At 40.5% G+C, this 21,001-nt stretch overlaps 1 protein-coding gene across 1 annotated transcript; it reads left to right on the top strand.

Moving 5' to 3' along the window:
* Positions 1-7,947: 7,947 nt before the first annotated feature.
* On the top strand, positions 7,948-20,283 carry LOC103366438 (far upstream element-binding protein 3-like). The gene is made up of 7 exons (XM_008294167.1): positions 7,948-8,095; positions 14,336-14,447; positions 16,716-16,749; positions 17,819-17,868; positions 18,027-18,098; positions 19,850-19,907; positions 20,133-20,283. Exons 1-7 carry the CDS (start codon positions 8,000-8,002, stop codon positions 20,281-20,283), a joined length of 573 nt encoding a protein of 190 aa, XP_008292389.1. The 5' UTR covers positions 7,948-7,999.
* The last annotated feature ends 718 nt before the right edge of the window (positions 20,284-21,001 follow it).

The following is a 21,001-nucleotide window of genomic DNA, read 5'->3' as shown; positions in this document are numbered from 1 at the left end:
AAAGGTAACTGTAAATTTGACTCTTTTCATGTGTGTGTATTTATACAGAATAGCTCCACACTGGTTTTGATATTACATTAAAGGAATTCATTTTGGGAAATATTTTTACATCAAACACTGTGTAGTAACACAATCAATGCAATGAAGAGATGCGTTATTTATTGGTTTATGCAAAAACACACCTAAAGCTACTTTAAAGAGAACAGTGATGCACATTGTGATGCCACCAGCAGAACAAGTCGTGTTGTTGGTGATATGAGTGACACATTTTGTCAGTGTTCTGAAAAAGTAAACTTGAAAAGCATGTGACTAGTTGTGCAAAAGCTGCCCAGTAGCACTGATTTTAGATTTTAAGAAGACCTAATATAGTAATAAATTATGCATGACAAGTGTGTGATGGGCAGCCCTGGAAGATGCACGCTCCTTTGTATGCATGAAATGAGGAGGACTTGTTTTGCTTCACGGGGCCTGGAGGACGCACCGCCACCTTAAAGCTGATCCGGCCGTACGCTCTGCTTGAGCATTACTTGCCTCTTTGCACCTCAGTGAGTACGAGCAACACAGCAGTAGGTGAGGGGTTTTATCTCCAAAGTAGATTCAACACCAGCGGAGTACATCAAAAGCTCGATTCCACTTTTAAAATGCCTCAGAGCCCCATAAGCTGTGGGTTTAAAGTGCCGAAAAGAATCACAACACTGCTTTGCTTTGGGGTGAATAAAAAAAAAAAAAGGCATTCTGTCCATCTCTGCTGCGGCTCCTGCCTGCTGATATGCTTTTATTTATGTCATGCCTGGTGTTTGAACAGCGCCTCGTGTCATCTTTAAGAAACTCTTTTTTCGGTGGCTTGTTTTGTGGTGACAGCAGAAGAATTACCTGCAAAACACTCTTTGTCAGCTCACAGTGCAGAGAGCTCACAAACAAGACCATTTAGCTATTATTTCCTCTCAGTCTCCGATACACACAGCAAAAGCGAATGTTTATCAAGAAAAAAAGAGGAGCTGAGGGAGGAGGAGGAGGGGGTTGCGATTGTGGAAGAGGAGGAAAAATAGGACAGGTGGAGAGAGAGGCCAGGAGAGAGGGATGGAGAAAAGAGGGAGGATGTGGAGGAGGAGGGGAGGAGGAGGGTTACTGGAGGCAGGGAGGGGTCACGGTGTCCCAGTGGAGAGAAATAGTGGAAAACATCCGTAATTTTCACTGCGGGATCCCGTGTAATTGAGTCATTTAAAATACAGATACAGAGCTGAATCAAAGCAAAGTGGTGGAGGAGGAGGAGGCTGCAAAGTAAAATGGAAAAGAGGTAAAAGAGAGAAGAAAAAAAAAAAAAACAAGGAGGTAGAAGTCTCCTATTATTGGGCAAAGCCGGTCTGTTTATCCCTTTCATCTGTCAATCTTCTCTTTCCAGACGGGATGTTACCTGTCAGAGATTTTCTTTTGTTTGTCCTTTATGCTACACTCTTTCAGCCACCATGATACTCTATTCTTTTTATTCTCTCACTCAGGATTGTGTTCAACTTTTTGTCATAAATGCACTTTTTCCCTCTCATTTTGTAATTTCACTCTGTTGACAGTAGAGCTCTGGTAATTCGACTATAATGCTGCACTTTTTTTTTATTTTTATGTTTCGTATATTTTTTTATCTGACAGAAAAGAAGTCGAACCGAGTTAGTAAATTTCTACGTGCAGCTTCTTGGATTAGTAAAAGTTGTGTATTTCCAGATAAACAAGCACAACTTTATAGAGCAGTTTATTCACAGCTAGAATAAGAAAAACAAAATGAAACTGCTGTACACACACTATATCTGTACTTGTGTGTATGGACTTTTATTACTCATGTTGTGGCGACATAAATCTATTTACAGTGTCACATAATGAGGACCCATATCATTCTATAAATCCTTGATAATGTAAATCATCACCTTTTCGTTGGTACAGACAAGAGCTCTAGTTTGGCAACAGGTTGTCATAGTTACGGAAACTATGACTGTATGTAAATAGAAATGGTGGTTGTGGGATATGACTTGGAGCTCTACCCCATAGATATGTATAATGAAGGCTAGATGTGTTCTCTGTGCTGTCGGCCAATGGAATCGCACGGCCACACTGGCGGCCATCTTGGTACGGTGCACTCGCTCACCCATAACATTGTGTTGTAGTGGTGCATGTACTTTTTAAATAGCCATAACTTGCTCAGTTTTCTACCGATTTTCAAACGGTTTGGTTTGTTATAAACGTCAGAGGTGTAGCTATAACACTGCACCAATGGATAATTGTGTTCCACTCTCACGGCCAGCAACAATTAGTATTTTAATTTGTTTGTATTTTATTTGTATTTTTGTCATTTGAATTGCAGCCACGTTAATAACGTTTGTAAGAAACCAAACCATCAAGATTTCAGCGAGATAAGAGTATTTACCTTTGTGCAGATCGCTCACCTTCCTTCACGTACCACAGGTTCCACCAGAGAGCTGCCCTGAATCAAGATGGCCGAAGGGTGATCCCGTTCAAAACGCCACCTTAAGACATCTAACCTTTATTATACATATCTATGCTTTCTCCCTTTCAGTGCATTTTGGCAGCAAAAGTGGACAATGCCAGGGACAAATACGATGCTAACTGATTCAAATTCTCTTATATATTGCAAGAAAGACAAGTCTCAAATTCTGGATTTCAAAGGACAGCCCTACTCTGGAGGACTGTCATAAGGAGGTCCTGAGAATACTCCCTCTGGAAAAGCTGACCTACACACTTCATGACAACACTGCAGGATGTATTCAGATATGGCGACCTATTATGGACAAAGTGGACAGTTTGGACCCATTCTAGCCTGGACTTTGCTCTATTAGGTCAACACTGTTCCAATCAGTTTAAGAAGCAATGACACCCTGGTGGTGTAGAGGGGTGAATATTTTGGTTGTCTGTTGTTTGTTTGATTATGTGTGTTGTGTGTGTACATTCATCTATGAATATCATCTATCCAACACTGTTTCACACTCCGGCCTCTGTGCTTCACTGTCAGGACTGTGCACTCACTGTGGTGGTGCTGACCAGGTTGATGGCAAACATGCTGAACCACATCTGAGACCAGCAAGTATATCTTAGTCTCATATTACCAAAGAATGTGCTCCTAATATTCATCAGGCTTCCTTTCATGTTCTTTAGCAAAGTTTTGTTTTGAACAGCAAGCAAAGGGATTTTTTTATTGGATGTCGTGCATGGAAACTAACATTTTTGACTGTTTTCCACGCTGTCTAAGCTGTCACAGAAACTCTGGTTAGATACTATGGATCATCTATAGGTGAGGGGTTGCAAGGTGCTCGGTGGTTAGCACTGTTGCCTCGCAGCAAGAAGGTCGCCAGTTCGCGTTCCAGTGGGGACACCTGGGATCTTTCTTCAGTTTGCATGTTCTCCCCTTGCAGCGTGGATTCTCTCCGGGTTCTCCAGCTTCCTCCCACAGTCCAAAAACATGTTGAGGTTAATTGGTGATTCTAAATTGTCCATAGATGTGAATGTGAGTCAGCTGGGATAGACTCCAGCCCCCCGCGACCCTAGTGAGGATTAAGCGGTGTATAGATAATGGATGGATGGATCTATAGGTGGTTGTTGATCTTCCTGCATCCTTTTTCATCCTTGTGAAGTCACACAGTGAGATTTTTTCAGATGCTTCAACAGTTATTTTCCATGTGGAGCCATGATGCAGACATGCTAATAGACGTAGGCGACGGGTCCAAAACTGAGAATGTTCGGATGTTCACATGAGACCGTGTTTATTAAGTTAGGCTAATTGGAAGTCATGTATGCGCTTAGTTTTGTTTGAACTAATCTCAGGTTTTCTACCTTGCATGTCAGTGATCAGAAGTGTATTTACTTTAGTTGCTTTGAGTTTTTACTTTGAGGCCTGTATTTTCAATCTAGTCTTTCTACAGAAACGTTGTCAACTTAGAAACAATACAGACACTACAAGGGGGTGATATTGCACAGGGGCACACTCACTTCTGTTGTGTATTGTATGTGGGACAACATTTGCCTTTGTGAAAAAAAAAGTTGTGTAACACCTTTTGTGATGTTGCATTGTTTGGTAGAAAATGAAAAAATATGGAGGTGCTGAGTTTAAAGGCTCACCAGACACCTGTAGTCTGAACTTCATCTCTGCTAAATGAAGCCTACTTGCTTCTCGAAGCCCGATCTAGTGTCTCATTGTCAGTGGTTGAGTTGCATTGTGGGTATTGTAGGCCCCAGGTTTTGCAAGTAAATAAAATAAAAACTAACATTTCTGGTTTGGTTTATGCTGTCTATCCTGATCCCCATAATACTACAGAGGTGTGAAAGCACCACACATGGAGAGTAAAACATGCAAGAATTATGAGACCACCAACAATGGATCACAGAATAAAACTGATGAGGATCATAAAAAAATACAAAAGATTTTAAAAGAGAAATTTAAGAAAACGCTTTTCATGAAGATAAACGTGTTTTTCCGAGATGAAAATGATTATTTTTCACAGCCAAGTTTTCATTCGCTGCTTCTTTCCATATGTACAATGTGTTCCTGAATGAAAGGCGTGCTGGGATACCTCAGAGGTCTCTGGATGAAACACTAACCGTTTCTTGTATCCTGCCTTTAGAAATTTATGCCCATAGCAGAACCGTGGCAATTATAAAGCAATTACAGTTTCACATTGCCTGTTCTTCTGAGATTGAGGAGGAGAAAAGAGGAGGAGGTAAAAACTCAGTAGTTAAAAAGAGTAAGTGTGCCAATATTGATGTTCCTCTTTCTAAATGCTCAGTTGTCCAGCTGGGCATGCATTCCACTTGCCTGACCACAAAAACATCACATTTTCACTTCATTCAAATGAAAATGAAAGGAAAATGGATCAATTACTCAGCTCCTGTTGATGATTTCTTGAACTTTTTTTTTCTTCTTCTTCTTCTTGAGAGACCGAAAGCTTTGCTGACTTTGTGCTCACATGCACTCTGCTGACGACTGACCCAGCAGTTTTACCACAGTGAACCCTGAGAACAAGCATCTATTCTCTGCAAGACAATGACAAGGAGGAAGCTGTGTGTGTGTGTGACACTTGATCAGCCTGCTATGGTAACCACAGCTCCACACAAACACACACACACTCGGTCTACGCGAACTCAGTTCCCACTGCTTGATTGGCAGGACTCCAGAGACCCACACCTGCCTTAACTGCCTTTACTTTCCAGGCCGTCTGAGCAGATGGAAGCTGAATTCATAATAACTGTCTATGAATGCGTGTTTCTCTGCGTGTGTCCATTCTCACATCATGCATGTACGCATCTGGCTGCATATGACAACCACCACCTGACTTACTCTTTGATACCAGACGATGAAAATGATTTCCCAGTCACCTCCGGGTTTGAATACATTGACAGCACGGCACATGGTAGCAATATGTTAGCAGGCCAGATCAGGCTTCAGTCATGCTAAATTGGAGGTCTTCATTTAGAGCTGCTGGTCTGGGAACAGGTCTCAGCTGCCGCTTAATTTCTCTGCTTCTTTTTTGGAGGTGATAACATACCCAGGGGCTGATTAGGAAGAGAAATTGATATTATATATATGGATGTCTGTAAGACGCAGCATGCCAATCTGCTAGTCTCAAATTCGAGGTCAATCATCCAGTCACCCGGCAGCTGCAGGAGCATGTTGCATATCGGTAGCCCCCGAGGGAAACAGACATTTGAGTGTTTAAGAACCAGCACATACCTTAACAAATTCTTAAGTTTCAGGCTTGTGCATTTCCTCTCAGTTGTATATCCTGAAAACATATTGTGAACATAAAAGATCTGACAGATTAAACCTGGTGATATCACAAAGCACTGGGCAGAAAATGAGCTTGCATTGCATTCATTTTGCATTATGAGTGCATTATTCTGAAGAAATGTTTCATCAGACACCAAAAAAAACTTTGTACGAACACTGAACTGCGTCCAACTCTGCTCCACCGGACCACACGTTAAGTTGTAGCTCTCACCGGTCGACTTTCCTCATTGAGGTTTGGACACAATTTATGGAGCAGGAACTGTTTTGCATAAACAGTTTGGAAATTTGCAGCAATTTTACTTTCTTCTGTCTGGCTGCTGGCATTTTCCAGATGTGCAACAATACATGTTTCCACATGTGCAGCATGGGAGAAGACCAGTAAACCTCAGTTTTCAATTTGTTGTGTCAGATGGGATTTTTTTTTCATTCTGACATTGAAATACTAGAACTATATTTAGCAAAAACCCAGACCTGTAGCACAAGCTGTCTGTTAGGATTCTTTGTTTTTTTCTGCTCAAGCACTTATTATACGGACCACCAATAAATCCAGAAATGAAGTTAGTTAGTGAGGAAAGTGGCATAAAAGTGGAATTCAGCATTTACTGATGTTTCGTTTTGTTTTGTTTTGTCCCACAAGTTCACAGTACTTCAGTAAGGGAACGCAACCAGTGTAGTAAAGGCCTAATTATATCTAAATCAACTTCACTTATCAATTATTTTACACATACAAAGATTGAGATCAGTATATTTTTCATCATAGCTCATGTATGTCTGTAAATATTGCAATAAGGGTTATAAAGCACAGCTTTTGCTGAAATCGAGTTAAAGAAGAGCTGATTCAGCCTGAGTTGTATTCCATTACACCATACTGATGTGTATATGTTTAAATTTATACAGGCTATTTATCAAAGCTGAATGACTACTTTATTACTTGATTGGTCTAATTAAAGGAAATGAATCAGCAAACATTTTTATTGAGTCTGCTTATCTCGTCTTCCCTTTTAAAGAAACACCCTCTATGCATATCAGTAATCTTTTATACTCTGTCTTAGATTTCTGACAAAATATGTATACCATCATATTATAAAATAATATAATAGCTAACCAGCAGTAAACAAAACAAACAGACAGCATTGTTAGCCTGCTGTAGCACTAGCTAGCTAGCTTACATTTCTGGCTAACTATCTGTGCTGATTGGTGATTTTGCATTATCTTTATGTCAGGAATTTAAATATTAAGGATAATAAAATTATAGCAAAGTTGTGACTTTTGTCCTAGACCCATCATTTTAAAAAAAAATCTGCAATAATGAAGCCATCTAAAAAAACAAAAACAAATGAAAAACCATTTCTATACGTGTTATCTAACACTTAAAGTAAAAAAATATGAAAACAAAGTAAATGCTGTGTTAGTAACAGGGACTTCTTTCTTTCTTTCTTTCTTTCTTTATTAAAACCAAAGTTGTAGTCCAGTATGATTTACTTAGACATTCCAAATGTGTTCATTTAAGCATGCTTCTTGTTTACATATAATATGGATATTGTGTGTGTGTATGAGAAGAAAGATAATGTGCCTTCATTTATTTCATCCAAAACAGCCAAGAAAAAGCTGTAAAATGCTGCAGCGCCCTTTTATTGTCATTATCACATCAACAGAAAGTGTTCGTCCCAGAAACTTCTTCTTTTAAAGCAGAGATAATTAATGACTACTTACAGTTATTATCTCCGTCTGCATATATTAAAAAAACACATTCTCTAGTCCATAAATCTCTGTTCAGTTCTGTGTAATAAATCTAAATTCCTACATCTTTATTTAAACACATTTTTTCTCCAGAAACTGTCTCTCTATATATATTTATACAAATATTAGTTGGCAATAATCTATTACTTTTATATAATGTTCTTTGTCATTTAACATGTATGTTGCAGCTATAGTGATTGCAGCTTGACTGTTTTTTTTCTTTTGATGCTAATTAACTATATATTTTTTAACATACATTTGTCCACTCCAGCACGTTTACCCGCCATGCTGTTCTTCACATACACTGTACATGCAACAGCTCCTCAGTCACGGTGCTGCTCTTCTTCTGGTTCCTGTTGTTCAACGCGACATGTGAGTTCTTCCATCAACTCGCGAGATCCTGCGGCTCGCGGAGCTTCGGCTTGGCACGTGTGCTGCTCTTTTTTTAAGTGTGGCTCTCAGCTGCCGAGGCGGATGATGATGATGGCGGAGCTGGTTCAGGGACAGGCCTCGGTGGCTCAGCCCGGAACGAAAGATGACTTCGCAGACACGATACGCCGGGTCCGACAGGTAAAACGCTCTTCAGCGAACACGAGTGCGGTGCTTTCGGACCACAAACAGCGTGTCTGCATGCGAAGCAGGCCGGGACTTTGGTCGGGGCAGCCGGACCCCCTACTATAAACACTCCTCATGCAGCTAGCATGCTAACATTAAATAGCCCGAGACAGCATAGCTGAGCGGACAGATTAGAGTTTGCAGTGGACAGAAGACGCGTTAAGTCCGTGTCAGAACTGTCCAAACGGCCACACATGTCATGTCTGACGCAAGACGCGGAGGCCTCGTATGGTGTCGAAGTTTGTGCTACTTTAGTAAGTTAAGTCGATACACTGCAACCTGTTGTCAACTCACAGAAGTTGCAGTTAGCTTAGCTTGCTGACTTACTACCACAAGTTGGATGCCCCGCAGGTTGACCCACAACGTGACTGGAGCTAACATTTACTTTGGACACGAAGTCTGAGCAGCTCAACTGTCTGACACGCTGTCCACAAGCTAGCTGGCTAGTTTGAAGTCCCAAGTTAGCTTCAGTGTAACTGGTTGTTGCCCCAGTTAAAGAGACACCCGGAGAGCTTAGGAGCAAACGCACGCGCTGCTAACGTTTAAACCACCTAATTCCCCCCTCCTCGACTCGATCATAAGCTCGCGTATGAAACATGTGGCGTCTGTCGCACAGAACAACAACAACTAGTTAGTGAGTGTAGCTGCTGCTAGCTAAGCTAGCGTGTGTGTGGTACTGTGTGTCCTCGCAGGCAGCGTTGGAGTTAGGCCATGTAATGTAACGTCATCTGTTGAAATAAGCCCCCCTTTCCACTCCTCCTGTCGAGCACTCTTGGGTTTTTCCATTGCTGCCTGATAAACACCTGAAAAATACATGTCAATAAACCACCATCAGCATTTCACTGCCACCTTTCTGTGAGTGGCCATGTTCAGTGTCACGTTGTGGCCCCTGCAGACATGTCACTATGCTTAAGGGCTGCCATTAAGCTGGTCAAAAGTAGAGCTGTGTGTGTGTTTGCTGTGGAGGATAAGTACATCACTGACAACAGTTGCTAATATGTAAATTGGACTTTAGTCATATAGCTGCTACTGCTTTAGCTTCCGCCTGTGTGGCTTTGTCAACTTGCATGTTTTAAACCTTTAAATTGTGTCTGATGGGCTAAAATAGCTTGCAAAATTGTTAACTTTCCTGTAGGGCTAGGCGATATAGTTGAAGTTTAACTGTAATTAATCATTTTTAAATGACCTGTTTTACCAAAGGGCGGAGGGGAAAATAAAGGTTTATTTTGAGTTGAACCACTTTAGCTTATTTATTAAGGTACACAGGTAATAATTTGTATGTTAACACAGCAATGAAAAACAAATGCATATAAATAAATTTAGACATTTGTTATACAGATAAATCAAGAAATTCCAGAGCAATACAGAGAATGAGTACGGTGACGGTCCTGCACATTGGGCGAGGTTAAGGTTCACAGTAGATGGCTCACATGGCATCCCAACAGGCTCATCAGGCTGCCAGTAGTGTGTCTCTCAGGTGGAGGTGGGTGTTTGCAGGTGTGGACGGAGGTGGAGACAGGCCCAGGCAGTTGCGGGCTAATGGAATAAGGTGTTCCATTATCAGGGTGTGATGTGCAGTTTTTGAGCCGAGCAGGGAGCTTGGTTTCGACTTGGGAAAATCTGACATTATTATTTCTCTCTTTTCTAAATAATTTTTAGTCGCCCACCTGTCTTGAGCTGCTGCAGCGACTGAGTGAAGACAAGAGGGTTCTCTGTGCACAGCCACATAGCTAGCTTCTTCAATAGCCTGCATGCGAGTTGTTTTGGTAAATTGTGGCATCTGTCTGTAAGCAGGTGTGCAGGAAGTGAGGTGTTTTGGGTGCCTCGCGAAGACGCACTAAATTCAGGATAATCGAGATCTTAGTATTGATCAGTATAGTGGTGATTAGCATTTAGCATTAGTCATGCAGCCTTAGTCAGTTGAATGGAAATATTTTGGGCTACAGAACGAGTTTGACCAGAAACAGGTACTCTGTCAGCAGCGCCTTGCAGTTGTTGCAGCTACACGAGGCGGCGCGACGAATTATTTCAACATCTAAATCAGTATCACAAATCTCTGTATGACAAGTGCAAAGGCAGATCGGAATGTCGTACAATGCACAAAACATTTTTGACACCTTTGCCAGTGTTACATTGACTTTTAAACCGTGTTTTCCCACTTTCTTAAAATTACGTTCCATTTTCGTTGCAACTACGCTCCCCTTCAAAATCACCCCGATTATTTTGGAACAATTAATTCTTTCCAAGTTGACTTATTTGGGTCATTCAGTGATTTATTTTTTTTCCCATATTGCTATAAGTACTGGAGAAAAACCAATTACCACAGTGTCAGTTGTTCCCACTGTTGTGCGGTGCTAATTTTCTGTAACTTCAAATACACTATGATTTAGACTAAAAATAAGCAAATAACACAACAGGTATATTCTACTGTCCCAACAGCTGCTGCCATGGTGCCTATAAAGCCTCTAAGTTAACCTCCTGTCCTCCACTTGTTTGTGTGTCTGCTTACATCTTGTTCACTGAAACTCTTTCACTGAAATAAGATCCTGCCACAAGAGCAGGAACAGTTGGCTGCATAACAAAGTATGATTTGAAAGTTTTGTCTGTACGGGCTTCAGTTTCACTTCTCTGTCAATAATTGCAAAGAGCCACAGACACTGGTGTTCAAAGTCAACGATAATCATCACAATAAATCATAAATGAACCTGTATAAAAAGCTTGTTATACCTGGCACGCTGCGTTTATGGCTGATGTTAACTTGTGGGTCTGGGCCTGCACCTGACATGTGAGTGGCACCGCGTACTCTGTAGAAAGGAGAAGTCGTCCAGTGGGTTTTCAGTGTATCATATGACACTGATGTGGCATTAGCCTGAGATGTAGGAAGTGGAGGCCATGTTCTAGTAGTTCTTTACATTGTTGTGTGTGACGTGACCACAGCCACACTTGTATCAGTTACTTGCTTCTTCCTGCTCGAGGGCCGGCCTCTGAAAGCCACTGACACTGAAAGCTGCATGAGCTGAAATTGCTTTTTGGTGAATTTCATGTTAACAGCTTGTTGTTGTTGTTGTTTTTATTAAACAGTCAAACAAAGGGAATACCCACAATCATGTTTCAGGTCCATTAAATCCCTTGTCTAATTCACCTCTCATCTGCCAGTGTCTCAGTGTCGCTAATTGTACCCATCTTGATCCTGAATATAATCATTAACACTGACCCTCACGAACCGATAACAAACAGACAACCCACCAGCTCTTGTCAAATCAACAAAAATCACTGAGTAGAACCATGAACAGTATGGATCTGTCATACCATAGGGCTCGTGGATTTGGTGTTTGTGGACCATAAATCTAGATTTGAGAACAAATCTTGCGATCTCATTTGACATTTGAGAAAATGTTTAGGTCTTACTGTATAAGACCTTGCATTCAAGAAGTGAAACCGTCTTGGGGGGCCAGTCCAGCCCACAGTCGTGTTTACTTAGCGGCCCAAGTTAACACCGAGGGCATTCTGCTGCTGGACCGTTTGGATCAGACAGTTTCCAACAAAATCCCTCAGACTGCTTGACTGTAAACTCTCATTTACCCACTGCAATGAAGTTGAGAGATTTAAAAAAAAAAAGAAATGTTACAGACCCACAACAACCGCAAGTCATCATGACAAAGGCTTAAATCATCACATTACCGTGGGCCTGCATTTCCTTTCCACCTCATTTTTACAGATACCTCAGCTCACAGTGGAACAACGAAATAGGAAGATGGAAAATGTCTTTTTCTCTGCAAGTTTTTTCCACCTTTCTAAGATCATCTTTAAAGCACCTGATTTCACAGTGTAGTAGTTCTTGTGTACATATTTTTTACAGTTTAGTTGTCACAAAAATATCTGAAATTGTGTTTTAATTGTCTTACAGTTAATGTTGACGAGCTTTTAAGCTGCTGTGCTGATAAAATCCTTGTTTTGTAATCGTCATGTTGTCCTGCAAAGAAGTGAAGTAATGTAATGATAATGATACGCTGCTGCCAGTTTGCCCATGTTGACATTAAGCGTGTTTGCTCCAGAGGGGCAAAAGTTAAAGCGCCTGCCTACTAAAACACAACATTGGCAGTTTCACTTATCCATTGTGGACATTGCTTCTGAAAACCTCAGCTTTTGAGCGAGGGAGAACATCAGTTTTAGTGACAACGGAGGCCTTAAGCAGATAGAAAAAGACGTGCTTTAAAGTGTAACTGGATTAATGTGATTGTGCTTTTCCGTCTTCTTCACACTGAGCCGCGTCTGTGAGGCAACGCTTGCTTGAACACCGTAGCGACTTTGACTTGACTTGAAAATTGATGTAACAGGATTAGTTATTTTCTGAGCAAACTGGTGGAACTAAACTAAGTGCATCAATACTGTCAGAGCCGTGACAGCCTACCTCCGTACTGTGAGGATTTCATCAGCCAGGTGTTTTAGGAGATACTTGTCAGATACCTGTAGTGAATCAAAACTCAGAGGCGCTGATTTCACATTAAGCATTTTTCTTAAACGTTGACTTTGTCTTCGATGCTTTTTTTCGTGTTGCTTGACATGCACATAGCTGCGGCGATGTCATGGAAACAGCAACTCCACACCTGCTTCCTTTTATGCCTGCTTATTTCCATCGCACCCCTCTCGCTTCCACTGGTGGGCTCTGAAGTAGATAATCATCCCTGAAGGTGATGGGAGACTCTAATTTCCATCACTATATTTTCATATTGTGAAAAAAAAAAAAAAAAAAAAATTCCAGTCAGGCACAGATGTCAATTTAGTGTAATTTTCTGAAATGCTATACTTTGTGTGGAAGGAGAGATGGCAGATTAATGGGGAATGGAAAATGCTGTTGGTGCTCTCATGCAGCGTAACTGAAGATTTAAATGTCCATCATCGCGGAACGTGAGCATCTACTTTAGATCGACAAGTGACTCATTTTGAAAGTAGAGACGGATTAGTTTATACCTAAGCTAGAATGCAAATAGCTGCACTCTCCTTGTAGTTGTGTGGATGGGTTTGAACGCTCAAAAAGATGAACAGAACTGTCTGAGGAGAAATGTACAGGCCGCTGATCATTACTTGGGCCTGATCATTTAAATGTGTATGTTTATATATAGGTGTGTTGTCTGAGATGCACTAATATAAAAAAAACCTTCTTTTTATAGCACATAACATAATGCAGAAAGGAGGTGCTTGCTGGAATTTAAGCACAGCGCTCCAACTCCATCCTTGACGATACTTTCGGCACTGTCCGCAGCACATGTAGCAGAGTACACATCATAGCTCGGTAGACGGTGGTGCGGAGTCAAGCAGCATCTTTATGCTAATCTAGTTAGTTAAATACATTGCTGAAAAGATAATAAGCAGTGACGCTATCATCACCATAAAACTGAATTGGCACCGTTTTGGTTTTAGTTCGAACAAAACTAAATGTAAAATGTAGAATTTATGTTAGCAATTGTTGTGTAGTGTGCTTTTTGTTGTTGTTTACTCAGTTGTACTTTTAGTCACTCTGCAACTCACTGATGTTCAGGCACTTATTCATCCAAAAATATGTCTGTTCAATAACAAAAAAAAGTTTATATGAAGTTATATTTTGTTGTATTGTTGTTTACCTTCTGTCCACCTTTGCTCATTTACATACCCTCCTACTACTACAACACGTCAGATTTGAATATGGAGTTGGAAAAGTATTTTTTTTATCCGTTTTCAGTCGATGTCATACCTGTTGTAACTTTCAGGAAACTAATGTTTTGACAAATCTGGACAGGTCAGTTAGTTGAGATGTTTTTATATGGACTGTGATCTGTATCGTTTGTCAGTGAAAGCATGAAAAAAAGTTAAGTCAGATGTTTCAAGGGAATCATCGCCATCAGTAGTCTCAACAGGAACTGTAGCAGACTGCCTCAAGCTGCTGTAATATCGTACCGAGTGCAGTTTTCATGTGCTGTCAGAATGATGACACCCTGCACAGCAGATGGCTTTGTCGAGGCTGAACTTCACTGCAAACTCGATGCTTTTAAGCAAGCAGGACGAAAAAAGAGAGAAAGCGTCACACTTTCGCGCGGAGTTGTTGTCCGAGATTATGTCTCGCAACGGAAACGGCAAATGTTCAAAGAATTTTTAGCACTTATCCACTTTTCACCTTTATTCCATCTGTCCTTCTGTGTTGTGTGTGTGTCTCTCCAGATGGCAGCCAAGATGGGAGGAGACCAGATGCCCAACCTGAACAGTTCGTCTCCAGTCTTAGACCCCTCCCTCTATGGCTTTGGAGGGCAAAAACGTTCGCTAGACAATGGAGGTAAGCCCTTAGAGTACACACACACACACACACACACACACATACACACACACCACTGTGATATTAGATTTTATTGCACAGCCTCTTTTCTGTGGCTTTTTTTTAGCCACATGGACATCCCATTTAGCACATTATGCTGCTTCACAAGAGCTCTAAATGTTCATCAGTGTCACCGTAGAAAGAAGAAAGTTGTTATCTCTACAGCTTTCTGTCATGTTTTGCTCCATCCACCACAATCAGGCTGCAATGACAGAATGTGTGTCTCTTCATTATCCAATCAGGAGTGAGTGACACGTCTCTCCTTCCAGCATTTTTTAAGCTGACAAAGAAGCCGCAGCAGTGGTTGTTAGAAGCAGTTAATCGCTGTTTTTATTGATTGTGAGTGCCCCGGTGGCCAAACAGTTGCAGTTCATGCCATGTAGCTGTGATCTTTTTTTCTTTTTTTTCCCCCCTAATTGCTTCTTGATTAATGTCTGTCTATGAAGTGCCAAAAAAACTTCAGTTTAATTTTTTAATAATGATTAAAGAAGGGTGTCGATTTACATTGTGGTCATTTTCTTTCAATATTTTTGAGGCTCTGGCAACAGAACAAGACATCTGTACTCTCAATCATTGCTTCAAAGCTTTAGTTAATTGGTTATTCTTCTAATTCTGAAAGCATCCAGTGAATGCAGCATCAGACTAATTATAAAATAAATTGGCATGTGGGCAGTCGGGCTGCAACGATTAATCGATCAGTTGGGCACTATGAAATCAATCAGTGGACAACTATTTTGATAATCAATCAGAGCTTTTTAAGAAGAAAAAAGCTCTCTTATTGTTGCCTCATAAATTTGAATATTATCCATTTTTTAGATTTGGGTTATGGACAAAACATGACATTTAAAAGTCATCTTGGCCTGTGGGAAACACTGATTGACTTCTTTTATTTTAACAGACCTAACAACTGATCAACAGGTCAATCAACAATCAAAATGAGAAAATAATTAAAATGAAATTGAAATAATTGTTAGTTGCCGTTATAGTTGGCCGTGAATCGGAGGTCTGGAACAAGGAACGTGTAAAGTTTTGACATTTTAATGTGAAGAAAACCGAGTCACGGCTCACTGGATATCGACTGATATTAAAACTCTTTCCTCCTGTCGAGCTCCTTCACTGAGTGGTGAACAACTTTGTTTTCAGTCCCTCGTTAGCCACTTGAGCATCTGGTACGAGTTGTTACATATGATTCTGTGTAGATGTTGCCAAACTGTCAGTGTACATTAGAGCTATGAGAGAACACTGTAATCTGTGAAGTGAGAGCCACGGTTTTGTATTTGTGTGTTTGTGGAGGATTAAGTATGCGACACTGCAGTGTAGGGAAAAAAAATGCCATCCTATTCTGCTGTGCCTTGCAAACAAAACAAGGACTTGATCCATTTCATATCCACAAAGTGGAAACACTAGTCATTTATCCTGTCTTCCTCTTATCTTGTCACAGTTGTTTGTATGATAGTTCAGCCCTGAATGCATGGATAGGAAAATTGTATGCAATTCTGGTTTATGTTTGTTGGATGCACTGTGAATGTTGACAACAATTTGTCCTCAGTTTTTTCCTCAGTCAAGGTTGTCCCCAAAACATGTGGGAGCTGGTACCTGTGTACGCTGCAGCTCGCTCTCAGCCTTTAATTATCAAACAGTGTACAAATACTCGAGGCATTCCCAATTTATCGTCCAGTCTCGCCCTTGTATAAAGTCAGCACACGTCCCTTTTTTATATTCATAGCTGTTCCATTCTCAAGCGTTAACCCCAGTGCTTTTCCAGAAGAAGTGAAATCAGAGCAAACAACCATAAAATTGATTGAACCCGCGAGATATCAACTCAGGTGTTCACGTCCATGGCAGCACATCCTCCAGTGACCCTGCAGGACCCTTGCTCGGTGCTACCTGTCAAAATTCAATTCAGGACCAGCAGCCACTGACCCGGCTGCTGCCTCTCTCTTTCTGAGCGGCTCTGATTGAAACACTCACTCATACACTCGCGGGCCTGATTTCCATGCCGGTGAAAGCCCCCCACTGTGGGTCAGACACAAACATGAAGGATTGGCAGGACCATATCCATCTGCTCCCACCGCTTCCAGCACTGACTCATTCTTTCTCATTTTGCTGCCTCGCTGGCTATCGCTTTAGCAGATGTTTAAAATATTATGTGTTTTTTTTGTTTTTTTTTAAACCATGATCTCAGATTATCGCTCACATGTTAATTGCTTTCCCCTCTTTTTTTCTCAGTGGGGAACCATCTCGGTGCAATGGTACATCAAAGGTGAGCGGAACACACTCAGGAGTCTGCTCATATTAATGCACGTTGACTATATTATTCACATTTTAACTGCCTGAGTTAAGTAGTTTGAGGGCAGTTTTTCATGTTTTTTTTCCCTCTATATCCGTACAATCCAAATTATGTCTGTATCCTTGTGACCAAAGTTGACATTGGAGATACTTGCACGCTAATTTACTCTGTTATCACCAAGTTCTTGCTGGTGATTTCTTTTCATAATGGCTTTGACTAAATTAAATTCCTGATTTATTTCACTTTCTGAGTGAACCTGTCTAATTGTTAGATATCAGTAAATACTCTAAACTAAACGTGAGTGTTGTCACTTCAGAAAACACAGCCGACATATTCTTTTTTTCTTTTTTTTTTTTCAACCCAGCGGCCCAAGAACAATAGAAAAACAAAAAAGACAACAAATAATGAAAAGTGGACCATGTGATTTGAATATATCAACATAGGCAGCGGTCCCCGACCACCGGGCCGCACAGAAAGAATAAAACATTTTATTGGTTTGTTTTTATTTCCAGCGGAGTCTGCAGGGTGTTTTTATTTTGAAAACCGACTAGCTCGTCTTCCCGTCAGTTCCGTCTGTGCTTGTTTGTCTGTTAGTCTTCAGCCATTAAACGAAGCTGTCAGAATAACTGCCGCCGAAATGAATAAAAAAAAGCAAAGGAGAGCTTCTTTGGAAAGTGTGACAGACTCAAGACTGAGACAGAAGAAAAAGTAAAGGCATGTTTAGCAATAAAAAGTAATTTTATTTGTTTATGAAACTTTTAAATAGAAAAAAACGATTAAATTTTCTTATGTGTGCAATGAAAAATTTCTTGCTTAAAACCGGTCTGTGGTGCAAAGACAGTTGGAGACTGCTGCCCTAGAGAATGTAAATGTTTCACTGTCTGACATTTATTCGGCTAAATACTAAAGTAAATAAATAATTCAACAGATTGAACAATACAGAAAATGATCTTTATTTGCAGACCTAATATTTTCAGTTGTGTTTTTTTTTTTTTTAAAGATGTCGATGATTAGATATTGATCGTGTCCTAATCTCTCACAGGGCTCTTACAACAGAAGACTTCAAAGTGCCTGATAAGATGGTGGGATTCAGTAAGTAGCCTTTCAGTTCATTCTCATCTGTATTAATATTTGACACGTAATCCTCAGTATTGACATTCGACTCAGTGTTTTTGGGTCACCGCTCAGGGCGTCGGTCTAAATTCAAAAGAGCTGAAAACTGTCATTTTTCTTCTCCTCCCTGCTCACAGTCATTGGAAAAGGAGGAGAGCAGATCTCAAGAATTCAGCTGGAATCAGGCTGTAAGATCCAGATTGCTTCAGGTAAGTTTAGGCCAAACACATTGCATCAGTGAGGCCCTGAAGGACAGCAGATATTCCTGTTGATGTGCAGCAGTGTTGGAAATAATTAGCTCACAAGGACCTTGGAACATTTTAATCCCTCCTATTTAAAAAAATATCATTTGTGACATTCCTTTTCATATTTTTTTTGAACTGGAACCTGAAGAAAAGTCCAGGTCCATGTCTCATTTTGGCCCAAACCACCTATAAACTAAGTAATCACAGCATATAGTGCTTAAAAAAGGTTAATACAGAGAGTTAATAGAGCGTAAAAGCAGTAAAGTGATAATGAGTTCAGCCTTGTAGGATCTTGTGAGAGCAGCCTTCGTAGTGCTGGCATTATTATCTTCACCATGTTTTAAATAAGAGATGACGGTGGCTGTGTTGTTTGCTGGAAGATTATAAATGAGTAACCGGCAGCAGCTAAATATAAGCGAAAAGAAAAACTTCCTGCTGGCTCCAGCAGTACTCATAACACTCCACTAACCAATGAGATGTTGCTGCCCTCGCTAGCTGATATCAATAATACTTGTCACTTATTGTTGCATCTTATATGACGTCCTATAAAACTTGCCGGTGATTTTATGTTGGAGATAAACATGAGTTTGTATGTATGCTTTGGAATATAACCACATTCAACAAAGTCATGTGTTTGGATAGTGGGTTGTTGTCATGCATTGTAAGATCATGTGCCACATGTTTCAGCAGGATTTACTACAATTAACAGTTTCAAATGTCTTTTAGATGAATGTGTTTTAACTTTTAGGCAATTATTGATTAACTGGTGCTCAATCCTTGAACTGTTTTCCAAGTATTTTCTTACTTTTAGATGAGTCTCACTTCAAATTTCCGTTCAATTGACAGTGAAATTAGTCGTTAGGAGGATATCTAGAAGGTTTGTTTGATTATACAATACAGAACTTCAGAACAGCTCAAACCTGGTTTTCGTTGATTTTGTGCTTCAGCTGCTCATAATGTCCTGCACCTCTTCCAGGTGTTTTTCTGAAGTCAGTTTATTTTTACAGTATCCATGTTTTTCTGATGTTTGACAACGCAGCTTCAGACATTAACAGTTACGGAAGTGGTTTAAATGTCATCCAATACAAAGGTCCTCAACTCTGTGCAGTTTGATCCATATATGTGCAATGTTTTAACCACCAAGTGTAATATTGCAATCTACCTTGCTGCTACACAAATACTTTTTGCTAAACAACTAATTGTGGATTTCTACTCTTAATGTTTATTTCTATTTTTTTGCTACACTTATTGCTGTATTTTTTCTTTCACTTATATTTTGCTCTTGTTTTGTTGTACTTATTTATTAGGCTTTTTCTTTAAAAAAAAAAAAACCTGAGTACTAATTCCGTGCCACTAACATGAATGTGAGCCGGCATGACAAATAAAGTCCCTTGAATCCTAAATCGTACTTTCTAACTTACAAAGTTAGTCTGTTTTAGTTGGTAGAGAGATGTAATCTTATAAACCAGATCTTCCTTGAGATGATATGTGCCTTTCTTGCCTGTTTAGTTTTATTTTAATATCAATCAACACAATTTACTAACGTTTCCTCACCCTCATTCTTTGTATGTGTTCCACATATTGTTTGTATTGTCATCCTGATTTTCTGATTGTGAAGTTGCTTGAGGCCACTTTGTTTTATTTTATTTTTGATGAAGAAAACTGTCTTGAATATACAGTTTACAACACATCTCACATGCTGTGTTTTGTTCCAGACAGTGGAGGCATGTTGGACAGGCCCTGCACACTGACCGGAAGCCCAGAGAACATCGAGTGAGTCTCTTAACGTTGACAGATTTGCTTAAACTGCACAGATCATTAGGGAAAGTGTGCCCTATTGTTGCCGCACGGGGCACGAACTCGGATCTCTTTTCACATCTCATTAGTAGCACTGAATCACCTGGACACATCTTTCACATCTGACAAAGAGGAATGTGACTAAGACAGGTTTTGTGTGACTGTGGTGACGAATGCTTCCTCTCCGCTCCACCCTCCCAGGCAGGCGAAGAGACTGCTGAGCGAGATCGTGGAGCAGTGTCGGTATGGACCAGGCTTCCACAATGAGATGGACGGCAACAGCTCCATCCAACAGATCCTTATCCCCGCTAACAAAGTCGGCCTGGTCATCGGCAANTGGATCGATAGTTAGCGCCGTGGCCTCACTGCTAGAACATCCCTGGTTGTAGAAAAGAAGAAGCAAATAAGGCTTCTGGCTCTCTGAGACAAAATAACCAACAAAAATCCACATTAGTTTGAACATTTAAGACGATCTGAGTCAATAAAATAAAACCCAAAGTCAATACGACAGCAAGGCTTCAGAAGATGTAGTTCAAGCAGGTGTCTGATAGTTGAATGTTCCTGTAAATCATTGAATCATTCAGTTTATGACACATCCAGCAGAGAACAGGAGGTGTCAGCATCACACTGCAGTGTTTGATGTCTTTAATGATGCTGGAGCTCCTCCAGCATGGCAGCATTTCTCTTCTCATCATCAGGAAATGTCCTTTAAACTCACCAACACGTCTCTGGTTGCTCGTTTGTTTCATGAAACGCAGTGAAGCGTTCAACTGAACTGTGATTATGGAGATAAAATAGTGAGAATAATGAGAGCAGAAGAAAAGCCTGATATCAGAGAGATGATTCAAAGTGAGTATTTATAGTGAAACGACTGGACTGGTTTGTGATGAAGGGACCCATCAGCAGCATCATGGTTGATGATGGATCATTAAACACACGCTTTTATTGTGAAGAGCTACATGTAAGAAAGAGACATTCAGATGTTCAGAGTTGAAGATGAGCAGCTGTGGACAGATCTCTGTCTCCATCTGGTGGTGACTTTATGCACACATCTAATGTTCACTTTGTCA

The sequence above is a fragment of the Stegastes partitus genome, unplaced genomic scaffold (assembly GCF_000690725.1).
Source record: "Stegastes partitus isolate 25-593 unplaced genomic scaffold, Stegastes_partitus-1.0.2 Scaffold945, whole genome shotgun sequence".
NCBI lineage: Eukaryota > Metazoa > Chordata > Actinopteri > Pomacentridae > Stegastes > Stegastes partitus.
Note: the sequence above shows the minus strand (reverse complement) of the source record. Positions and strands in the feature narration are given on the sequence as shown.